The following is a 12,758-nucleotide window of genomic DNA, read 5'->3' as shown; positions in this document are numbered from 1 at the left end:
TTCACACTGCAAAGAAGGATTTATGACGTCAGTGTTAGCTCAAGAACATGGACAGAAAATACGACCCGTCGGCTTTTATTCCAAAAGACTAGACCCAGTGGCATCAGCACTGCCACCATGTGTCCAAGCTGTCTGTGCAGCCGCCATGGCAGTCCAAACGTCAGCAGAAATAGTCTTGTTCCATCCGCTCACATTGAAGGTCAGCCATGCAGTTTTCATCTTGTTGACACAAACGAAGATGTTATTCCTTTCTCCAGCGAGACACTTAGTATAACAGCCACGCTGTTATCTCAACCCCACCTGACTGTCGTCCGCTGTAACACACTCAACCCAGCCACACTACTCCCAACACCTGTAGATGGAGATCCTCATCGATGTGAAGACAGAACTGAGAAATGCTGTAAGCCACGCCTAGACCTGATTGGACATTCCACTCACTGAGAGAGACATTGTGTTTGTTGATGGCTCATCCTCGAAGACACCTGACGGGAAAAATAACACCGGATATGCAGTCGTTACACTAGAAAAGACACTTGCGTCTGGCAAGCTGCCTGGGAACTGGTCAGCCCAAGCAGCAGAGATTGTCGCCCTGACGGAAGCTTGCAAGCTGTACAAAAACAAACCAGTTACCATCTGGACAGATAGCCAATATGCCTATTCCACTCTCCACGTCTTCGCAGCTCAATGGGCAAGACGAGGGATGCAAACTTCTAGCGGCAAACCCGTCCGACATGCAGAACTGCTGAAAGCCCTACTTGAAGCCATCATGTGGCCAAGTGCCGTCACTGTGTGTAAATGCAAAGCACACATGAACAACGATGACCCAGTGTCCCAAGGCAACGCCAAGGCTGACGTTGCTGCTAAAACTGCTGCACTCTCTACCTCGACTACCCTGGTCGTCCATGATGACCCCAGCATTGACGGGCAACAAGATCAACATCTCATCCCTGCAGATCCTGGCTGACATGCAACACCACGCACCACCAACAGAGAAACAACAATGGACAAACGACGGAGCTGTACAAGATGACCAGGATCTCTACAACGTCGATGGCAAGCCCTGCCTTCCCCGGAGCCTTTTTCAAGCAGTTGCCAAATTGACCCATGGGTGGAGCCATGTCTCAACAGGGGGGATGGTAGCGATAATAGAACAATCATTCCATCCCACAAAGGGCTTAATTACATTTTTAAAACATTTTTGTAGAAGCTGTTTGATTTGTTGCGAACACAATTCGCAGGGAAATACCGGGCCTGCAAGGGGCAAACATCCCCAAGGGACATATCCCTTTGAGATCCTTCACATGAATTTCATTGAATTAATTAGAAGCGGCCCCTACAAATATTGTTTGATAATTGTAGACTCGCTTTCAAAATGGGTTGAAATATTCCCAACCAAACATCCAGATGCGATGACGGTTGCAAAAGCTATTTGCCAAAATGTCATTCCAGATCATGGTATTCTAAGAGTTATCTGGAGTAACAACGTCACTCATTTCGTAAACCAGGTAATTGATCACATGTCAGAGCATTTAGGCATAAATGTAAAACACCATTGTGCATATCATCCACAAAGTGCAGGACTGGTCGAGAGGACCAATGGCACTGTAAAATTAAGACTGAGAAAAACCATGGAAGAGACAGGGAAGCCGTGGCCAGAGTGTTTACACCTAGTAAAGATGTACATGAGAATTACACCCTCCGCAACAGGTGTAACACCGTTCGAGGCAGTCTATGGTAGACCATTCCATCTTCCACTGTGGGAAGGACAATCGGTGCAAGATAAGGAAGACACACTCGATCCAATGACAGAATGGCTATGCAAATTGTTTAAAGAAAAACATGTTGTGAATGCAAATGATCTGCCGAGTGCCCCTCTGTCCTCCCCACAGGAACTATTGAGCCCCGGTGACCTGGTCTTGATCAAAGTCATCAAACAAAAGTGTTGGTCCAGCCCAATGTGGGACGGACCTTTCAGAGTCCAACTGACTACCCCAACGGCCCTAAAAGTCGCTGAAAGAGACACGTGGATCCACCAGTCACATTGCAAGCGTGTTCCTGTCACCCCAGCCTCCGACAAGCAAGTGTAACCATGGTGTGGAAGCATGTAAAGAACACGGTAATCGGGACCGTATTAGCGTTTATAGTCATATTAGGTGTTTGGCTTATGCATAAAACACATGACATGGTAAGAATAGCCAGATGGACATACGATGGTTCCCATCTGGCGCCCATCAGAGGGGATTATTCACATCCATACATGGTTAATTATTGGTATAGATATGTTTTCGACTTGTCCAAAAGCATTAATAAATCCAATTGCTATATATGTTCGTATATGCCTCACCACAGTGAAGGTCCACAGTGAAGGTATGGGAAATACATGTCAAAGTTACAGGCGAAATGTGCGGCTTCCATGGGGGGAGTAGGATACCAATATGAGATGATCAAAATCGATGACGCAGATCCGTACACCCCTGGGATCATCTTAGGGGCGTGTTCTACAATGTTTTGGGTTAAGTTTAACCTATCTCACGCAGTTAAGCCAGTAGGCCAGAGGGTTCATTTGCCCCCCAGAAGAACAGCCAAATATGTCATGTGTTATCAGCAGGAGAACAGTACAGTGTACTTGGGTAACACCAGGGGGTGCAATCAGACGGCAACAAATGGGGAAGGTGTTACGGTTAGTATCAGCCACCCATCAAATGGCACATATTGGATACAAGGAGTATGGTGGTTGTGTGGTAATATGGCGTACCCCTATTTACCGGTCAATTGGACTGGGACATGTACCCCCATTTTTGTGTCAGATTACACGTTCTTGTTGACCACCGAAAACATCCGCTCCCGGAGGGGAAGGCAAGTTACCGTGCCGCCTCATGACCCCGTGTGGGGAACGGATGTCCCGGACGACCGCAAATTATGGTCCACAGGGCAAAAGATTTTGTTCTCGGTCATTCCATCAATTGGTGTCGGGAAATTACTGTTGAGAACTGAAACACTGTCATACAGATTGGGACTGTTTATTAATGCCTCGATAATTATTGACCAGAACCAAAATGAAGCGATAAATCAGTTGCGTAATGTTGTCCTTCAAAATCGTATGGCCCTAGATTTATTGACAGCATCACAAGGGGGCGTGTGTGTATTAATACAGGACACTTGCTGCACTTACGTTGCAGATAACATAAATTCCGCCAACATGACCAATGCTATGAACAAGTTGAAAGCTATAGGAGAAGCAATCAAAGCAGACACAGTCCATGACACACCATCTTGGCTCCGTTGGTTGTTTTCTGGCTCATTAACTCAAATATTGCTAAAAGCAGTGACCCCACTCCTAGGCGTGTCAATTATAGCAGCAGTTGTTTTTTGTTGTTGCGTCCCCTGCTTAAAAATGAAGATGAGGCGCGCCATGGACATTGCCTTAGCCCAGTTCACCGAAATCCATTATCACCGCACCTCCAGAAGATCTAGTGTGGACTCCACAAGCTCTCTCCAATCAGACGAGGACAACTTTTAAAAGTACCGGGTGCTGAGGACCCAGGTACCACCGGTGGGGACATGTGCTAGTAACCTTTGTCCCCCACCCTTTTGGCCTTCAAACACCACAAACTCTCTTAAGACTCTCATTACCCAGGGGATGTCCAGGCCATGAAGCTACTGCCTCAAGCGAGGGGTAAAGGGGGAATTTTTCCTTGTAAAGAAGGTTTTCGCCCCCTTCTGGCTCCCCATCCCTGTTGTAATGTTGTAATGATGATTGTTGATAAAGCCTGACGGAAGTCAACAATTTGATGTTTTTACATTGTTTAAACTCACAACAGGGGGGAAATGTAAGATAAGTTAATTATAAACTGGCTGTTGCACTGATGAAGCGGCATTGTTTCGTTTTCCCTATTGTCTATGCATAGACATTGGGATGTGTGAGTTGTCAACAATGTTCAAAGGGCGAGTGGAGCCTGCCATTTGTACAATAGCCATGTGATGCCACTGATTGAATCATGACACCCCACCACGACTCAGCAACAACTTTTCAATAAAAGACTGCAGCCGGAGAGCTCGGGTAGAAGGACTTTGCAACGAGGCTGACACACGGTCACGCTCTCCTTCGAGCTCTCACCACTGCAGTGGTAAAACGAAATCTCTGACTCCTGAGTTATTATTTACACCTCTCCTTGGGTCATTTGTGGGGTATCGAGCCCACTTTAAACCCAACACCAGCGGTTACAGGGGTTGTAAATTTTCTTGTTATCGTTATTACACCTACACAAGTACAAGGAAACAAAATGTCACTTTAGTGTGTTCGATTACAGCTCCGACCAGCCTGTGTGGGTTTCCTCAGGGTAATCTGGTTTCCTTAATCATTCTTCAAAACATGCATGCATGTCAAAAGAATTGGACACTCCAAATTGTCCTTTGGTATGTTTGATGACAGTTTAGAGTGTACGCTCCCTACTGACGCTACCTAAGACAGCTAGCATAGGCTCTGGAATGCCTGTGAATCTCGTGGGGATAAGCGGCTATGAAGCAGTTTATAGAAGTACCAGTCCTTGAAATCAAGTTGGAGTGTCCTGCAAGACATGTGATCGCCTCCCGGTGCGACCATGGACCAATGAGGGCAGGAGTTGTAATCTACTCTCGCCCTAATCCTGCTTGTTACACCAGAGGGACATGCCTGAAACAAACACGCTGTTTGATAGACCCTAGGGAGAGGAGGAAAGACGTTCACCAGACCATTAGAAATATCTTACCTAGATTTATAATAAAATGGTACAGTGATCCCTCGTTTTTCGCGGTTAAAGGGGACTGGAACCCCTCCAGTAGGGATTTGTTTTAAATGTGAAAAGTCTTTGTACTATACACATTTAAGACAAAATATTACTGCATATCACTAAATATCACTAAATATCACTACTACATGTAATCGAGTATTTAACTAGCAAGCTAAACAATAAAGCGGCATCATTTTCATGATATCCTTTGGCACTGGACAAAAGCAATGACTGAGATATTAAGGACATAGCTCATTTCAAGATAATGAAGGACATTTTGGATATGGAATCCCTGAAAGGAAAAACACAGGGAAATGACTTATTTAACCGTATCAACGGTCATACAGAGGCACAAGTTACTTGGGGTACGCTTGTTAATTTTACCACAGATGGATCACCAAAACATAGGAGTAATCTCCAAAATTCGAAAGGAAGCACTGTACAAACCGTGTTGCAGGTTGACCACTTTGCAAAACCTGTTAACTTTAATCAAGCGAGGAGACTGATTGACACCAAGCTGTTTGCTTTCGTCTAATGACAAGTGGACGTTGGGGCGGGAGTAGATTACAACTCGTGCTCTTATTGTGCAATGGTCACGCCGGGAGCCAATCGCATATCATATAGAAGTGACAATCACCCTCTTGGGTGGGCATTTGTAGTTATCTCGTCTGTCTGGCATGCAGGAATGTCACATCACATCACACAGTAGTATCACTGTATTTCAAGTGTAAACTCTCCCTGTTATCACGTTTGATAACTTGACTTAAGAGTTCCGGGCGCTGCTAATATGACCGCGGCTGCGCGACACTTCAAAGGATGGAAAGGGGTAACTGTACAGTTACTATATAAGAATTAATCATTTAAAATCTAAGTAAATATGTGTACTGCAGTAGTTCGACGTCTGTGGCAAGTGCATTTATAGTTACCTAGTCTGTCTGGCAAACAGAATACCATCACAGCACTTCTCTCCGCAATACAGCCTCCCCCAAAAAAGATCATCTATAATGCACTGAGGGCGAGATAGGCGAGGCGCGAAGTAGCGAGGGATGACTGTACAGTGATCCCTCCTACTTCGCGGTCTCAGATATCGCGGTCTCAGTACTTCGCGGGTTTTTCCAGGAAAAATTAAAAATATTTCAAAATAAAAAAATATTTGAAAAATCTGCAAAAATTGAGAAAAAAATGAAAAAAGCAAAAAAGTACATTATACAGTACTGTATTCATCAAATAACTAAGTAATATTAGTTAATAACTATGTTAAGAATTCTTCAAGCGTTAGAGTTCGTGACGTTTTGTCTTATTTTGAAATGTATGCTTTTAATTTGTGGGTCCGTTGCATTTCCGTTTCCTATTTTACGTTCTCTGTGCGTCATTCGGCTCGTTACGGTGACGTGGTGAATGACAACGTAAGCTCATATTTATAGTTTATTATCATTTATGTTGATAACGCACGCTACTGCCTATGTTTAGTAAGCGATGAGTGTTTATTCTGTTTGTGTTTGTGTAGAGGTTGCACTTTATAGTTAGTAGTTGTTGTTAGTTGTTGCTAACCCGCTAATGTCGGCTAAAAATGCAGTAAATTCATAGATTAAAGTTCGGCAAGTGTATGTTAGTTGACTGACTTTAACATTGTTGTTGATTTATTATTCAACAGACACTACATGATACACCATACATGAGCCAAAATAAATGTGAAGTTCAAGGTGACGACTTGGTTACTCTTTCACCGGAGTCTTGGTGCAGATAACCAGTCCTGAGAACCAATTATCAACAAACTAAGTAATATTAGTTATTTCATGAATATACAAGAATGTTAATAATGCTAATAAGGATAATGTAATGTTAAATAATCGGAGAAAGGAAATCAAATACGAAAAAAATACAAAAAAAAGAAAAAAAGGATTGTTTATGGTTACTGCGGCTATATTGGGGCGTACATAGAAATCTAGGAACTGATACCCTACTTCGCGGGTTTCGGACTTCGCGGGGGGGTTGACACCCCCCATTAACAGCGAAGTAGGGGGGATCACTGTATAGCCGTTTGCCACTACGTCTGAATCACAATACCATATTTTATGGACTATAAGCCGCAAGATATTTCTCATGATTTAAGCCCTGCAATCTTTCTTTAAATGCAGCTTATCAGCAGGTTTTTTTTTGTTTTTTTTTTTGCTAGCCACCTGGTGACAATCCACCGGTAAAACAAATGTCATCTGTTATGATCAAGGCATCAATTTATGGTCCAACTAGTGAAAAAGAATTATATCTAAAAGATATCGAGGGGGAATCAGACTTAATCTTCATGGGAGAATTTTTTAACAGGGGTACACAAACACTGTCCATATGACCTGCCTGACAGAATCATCTTTGGACTTTGCCTACCCCTGTTGGTTCCCCTTGTAGACCCTGGTTTGAGGGCTTGACGCATCATCATGCAGATCCTGCCTTGTAGTTGTGTCATGCATAGAATGTAACTCTAAAAACTCCACTGTCACTCTCTGGATGGAGTCCACTTCCCGGATGAAAATTGATAGCTGGGCAACGTCAGACGTTTCATGCTCTCATCAACAGCCTGGGACAATGCAGTGCTCTCATTTGCGTAGAGTCCTCAACCACTGTTCCATGGCCTGATACCGGTTTGAAGATCAACTGGTACCGGGCCGCACCCCAAATAATGAACTATTTCCACTTTATGTATTATTCGAGTCTGGAAGATATTTTATTCACAAAAAAAAGGATTGGCTGAATTCTCTTGGATTCGTTTTGGTCACTTGAGCGCCAAAATTTCACTTCCAAAGAAGTAGAATGAGTAAGAAACAGACATCTTTGGGAAGGGGAAAAGTCCCAGTCAAGAGACAGGTGACGAGCCTGCAACTTTGAAAAAAAAAAAAAACTTTTAACAGGCAATACCAGGAGTCCTACTTGAAATCTAGATTCCTCACAGTAAGTACTAAAAAGAAAGGGATTCCCTCTCCTGAGCTTGCAAATGGCGGCAGCCTCAAAAGTATTTTCAAGACTCCAGACATCCCAGCATCTGAAGAGAGAAACAAGTTGAGGTCTCCCATAAGACAAATGAAATATGGGTCAAAAATAGACTAAAAGGAAGGATAAAAAGAATAAAATAGGGAATTACTTGACTTCTCACTGATACCTAAATAAATTGCAGACTTGATCTTGGCACTTACAGGAAAATCTTACGACGGTCAGATCTCTGATTGGTGACCTGTGATTTTGGAATAAACACATACAAACAATATGTAGTAGGCTTAAAGGGTTTGGGTGTAAGATTTAGACAGTTTTTTATTAAAAATGAATAAAGTAAATGATTGTAAATTTCAAAAACTTGCAAATGAACGTGTTCTTCATGTCCAACAGTATGTTTAAAATATAATCATAGGTCTAGTTATCATTAAATTATGTTACATGGGGGATGGCACTTCTCTGGAGGTAGCCATGTTTGTTATAGCGATGGACAATGGTAAATATAGCACCTGCAGCACCTCCTGCTGTCTGTAATAAAAAACGGTCTAATTCGGAATGACACTGTCAATCAATATGGCCGAATACCATCATTCCCCTAATATGGGATACCCCTGTGTATAGAGCATACCCTTAATTTTGGGGTCAAATTCTGGCATTTGCTCATGCTGGGCACTTAAATTCATTGGTGTAGTGAAGGGTCTATGGTGGTACACGACGTATATCCACTTTATTTGCAGTGAACATTGCATATCCCACTTTTAAACTCCCCGATGCGCACCTTTCTGCCATAGTATATCCAATTGCGGTGGGTATACGGGTGTATACCCACTTTATTTGGAGTACGCATTGCATATACCCACTTTTAACCTCCCCCGATGCGCACCTTTCAGGTACAGTATATCCAACTGCCCAATAGCATCTTTCCCCCCAGGAATGAGGGAAAAATCACGAAGATTGATCTTTCAGCCACATAAACCGAGTTTTGACGCATAGAAGTACATTTTTTTATATCGGCCATATTCAACAATAATTACTGTAATGGGTTGAGCTAGAGTTGGTATAAGTTCTGATGACTCTATTGCACGGGTTAGACTAGCACACGGAAAGGTATTCCATTTCACTTGTTCCATTGTGGTCTTTTGGCATATACCCACAATCATAACCTTGGGTGAAACACGGATCTGCTCAACTTCGGGTATGTATGTTAAAACGAACTCGAACCACGGTCAAAGCAAGCAAATTTTATTTGTAGAGCCCTGAATTACCTAAGTATCAAAGGCATCTTTGAAAAGAGGTGAAAAGAGGTTGTGTCGAGACTTCTTTTGAAAAAAGAAGTCATAAGGAGACATCCTTTCAGTGTAAGGTACACAACAGCATCCCCTGTCAAAGCTCTCAGAAGGGGAAGGAAAAACTTAAAAACCCAATTTGGGGAAAATCAGAAACCTTCAGAAGGGACCACAAGTGGGAGGAGCCCCCTTCCAGGCCCCCGGGTTGAAGTGGATGCTGCACGTACCAAATACAGACAGATACAGATACACAATACAGACAAATATAAACAATATAGATTATAGAAAACATTGTGCTTTATAGTGCAGTGATGGCTTGACAGCATGCAGAGGCATTGGGCTTCCCACAGTCCAGCCAAGTGGACTGCAGATGGTCGATTTCTTAATCGGCGATTGTCGATCAGCGCAGGACCAGATGGGGTTGGTCAAGTCATCCTTCACCATTGAGCTAGCCCCCTCTCTGAGCCAGGAGAAGGGGGCAGGGAAAAAAAACGAATAAAGCTGCACACAGGCCCATTAACTAAATGCTTGCGAGTATCAATGTGTTTTTAGTTCAGATTTAAAGATTTCTACTGAGGTGGCTGTGCGAACTTCTGTAGGTAGGGCATTCTATAGTACTGATGGAAAAGGCTCTTTATAACGCGGACTTCTTTTTAGCCCGCAGGGTCGATAACAAACTTAGCATTTTGTGACCCAAGTTGTCAGGATGGAACATATGGTGATACTAGGTCGACGAGATAGGAAGGAGCTAAACCGTATAAAATTTTATAAGTAATTAACAACACCTTAAAATCACATCTCAGGTGTATTGGAAGCCAATGCAGGTCAACTAGTGTCGGACTAATATGATCAAACTTTCTCGTCCTTGTCAAGAGTCTCGCTGCTGCGTTTTGTAGACTGCAGGTTTTGACGCAGGACATGGGAAGCCCAGAAAACAAAATGTTCCAATAGTCAAGGTGCGACATAACAAATGCATGAATTAATGTTTCAGCATTGCTAAGAGACATGATAGGGCAAATTTAGCGATATTGCGAAGGTGAAAAAACACCTTTCTTGTCGTGTTATTAATATGTGTCTGAAAAGAGAGAGTTGAGTCAAATATCACGCCAAAGTTTTTTCTAAAACTACTTTGGGCAATAGTACATTATCCAGGTTCAGAGTGGTATTCTTAATCAAGTGCTGATGATGAGCAGGGCCAATAATTAACGTCTCTGTTTTACTAGGGTTAAGAAGCAGAAAATTGGAAGACATCCATTGTTTAATCTCGGCAAGGCAGGCCTCCAGTTTACTGCACTTGCACGGATCTGTTATTTCTAAAGGCATGTATAGTTGGGTATCATCAGCATAGGAATGAAAACTAATAGCATGTTTACATAAATATCGCCAAGAGGGATCATGTAGATGTTAATTTGACCGTGGTTCGAGTATGTTTTAACATAAATACCCGAAGTTGAGCAGATCCGTGTCCCACCAAAGGTTATGATGAGCCGAATTTTACTTATTTGGTTCGGGATTCAAGGAAAAACTACAAAGAAACAAAATTTAAACATATTCCATTATTTCAGGATGTCTACTATAAAATGAAATGATCAGAATGCATTTCTGACAAAGCTTCACAAAATAATGACCTTTCCAAAAAAACTGGACTTGTGCCTCAATTTGCCCCAGGTCTGGGGTAAGATGACCCACATCAAGGGGTAGGTTAAGCCATAACGTGTAAACTAAACAAAAAGGTTGTTTTTTTTTTAAAGCGAACCTGTGAATTTTTTGTAACAATCAGTTTTGAACTAAGAACAACACACCACCAACAAAAACCTGCTGTTTCAGTACTATCTAGTACTCAAAAGATCTACTCAATATTCCAACTGTCCAGGTTGCAGTGAAATATGAATTGTTGGTCCCTTCTTGCAGTTCCTCCAGCTTTTTGAGGTCGGGACAGCTTCTTCAGCACATCACTCCGTGGGAATGATGCCTCATCATTCTCCTTGAAAGCATAAGTGGGTTTCTTATTGCCATTGACCCCTGGAATTCTAGGAATCGGGGACTAACTTCATTCTTCTCAAGGCTTTTGACTAAGCCAATGTAATGATGGTTCCTGCTTTTAGATGTAAATGTTACAATTACAAAGTCGTCAACCTGCAGATCTGAGTCATCTCGTTCACTTTCGTAGCTGGAACTCTCAGTAGTGTCTTCTAATGGAACTGCAATATCACTCTCCTCAGAACTGCTTTCTTTTATTTTCATCTGAGCTTTTTTCCTCTTCAGCACTCTTTGGTCTTTGATGGATCTGTCCATTTTGTTTTTTAGTTTGCTTTTCCACTCTTCATGGGCACATTGAATTGCCAGCTTTTCAGGTGTATCGGTCAGGTTCTTTTCTTCACCAGCTTTCGGTTTATTTGTTTCTGGGGCTGCTGTTTTTTTTTGGGTAAAGGTAAAATCTCAGTTGGAGACACATAGGATCCAGGATCCTTGGCGTGTGAACTCGGAGGAAAAAAACCATGTTGCAGAGCTTGATGCAGGTAGCTCAGCAGTACTATAGGAGGATGAAACTATGGATGCCAAACCTTTGTCTGTCCAGTTGTTGGGGGTGAGAATGTTATTTCTTGTAGCCAATTCTAAAGACAGTTCACAAGATTTCTTTGGCGTAATGCCATGAAACTGCTCTGCAAGCTTCTTGATGTGGTCTGCAAGCTCTTTCTTGATCTCCTCTGAGAAGACTCTTTTTGCTTCTGCCATCCCACTCCCCATCCCATTCTGTATCCAACTGTTTTTACTTCCTTTACAGCTCTCTTTTTCATGTACCTTATCAGTTTTGACCTGTCAATATTTCTTTTATTTGCCACTGATCTGATGGACTTTCCAGTCTTGACTTCATTGACTGCTCTCTCCAGCTCTTCCAAGGGTGTTGAGCCCCTGCTTGTTTTCCTTATACGTTCTCAGCATGCTACCCCTTTTTTTTCTTCTCTATAATAATTTAAATATGGTAAACACAGCAAATCAGTTGAGCGTACTTCAGAAAAATTGCGTTTAATTACATCAAGGATTCATCTGAATTCCAGTGCCTTATGGGGTAAATTGAACCACTGGCTCAATTTACCCCAATGCCTTGGGCTCAATTTGCCCCATTGCCACCAATTTGTGAAAAGCAGGCTATCTTAAAAACGTGGCTAGTTTTGAGGTGATTCACATATTTTTACACCTTAAAAATACACCAATATGTGTAACATATAATTTTAGTCTCAGATAATCTTATTTGACATAACTCTCATTTTACCTAAAATGCAGAAATGTTATTTTGACAGTCAAAAAACACCTTTTCTCGTATAATTAGGCTGATCTCTTTTCTGATGTGCTTACTTTCACCACTGCAAGATGGCAATGGTGAAGGCTTTCTGCCATTGTGATCACATGACCACACATGGTACGGTTGCATAGATACAAGGGGTGGGTCAACTTACCCAGTGGCTCATCTTACCCCACTCTCCCCTACTGAACCCTGCGGGACGCCACATGAGACAGAGAAAGATTCAGAGATCGCATTGCCATAAGAGACACTATGCGTCCTTCCCAGGATGTAAGATCTAAACCAAGAAAGTGCTGATCCCGAGGTACCGACACATGATTTAAGACGTTCTATAAAAATATGATGATCAATGGTGCACTGAGGTCAAGCAATAATCATATTGATGAGATGTTAGAATCCATGGCTTAGAGAAGATCA

At 42.3% G+C, this 12,758-nt stretch overlaps 1 protein-coding gene across 1 annotated transcript; it reads left to right on the top strand.

Moving 5' to 3' along the window:
• On the top strand, positions 1-4,138 carry LOC148420543 (syncytin-A-like). The gene is given in 1 exon segment (XM_088420647.1): positions 1-4,138. A coding segment is annotated over 1 exon segment (1,263 nt). The 5' UTR covers positions 1-2,257; the 3' UTR covers positions 3,521-4,138.
• The last annotated feature ends 8,620 nt before the right edge of the window (positions 4,139-12,758 follow it).

Source organism: Hippichthys cyanospilos, chromosome 8 (genome assembly GCF_059441005.1).
Source record: "Hippichthys cyanospilos isolate Australia breed blue-spotted pipefish chromosome 8, RoL_Hcya_1.0, whole genome shotgun sequence".
Taxonomy (NCBI): domain Eukaryota; kingdom Metazoa; phylum Chordata; class Actinopteri; order Syngnathiformes; family Syngnathidae; genus Hippichthys; species Hippichthys cyanospilos.
This window is presented reverse-complemented; position numbering and strand designations above follow the sequence as displayed.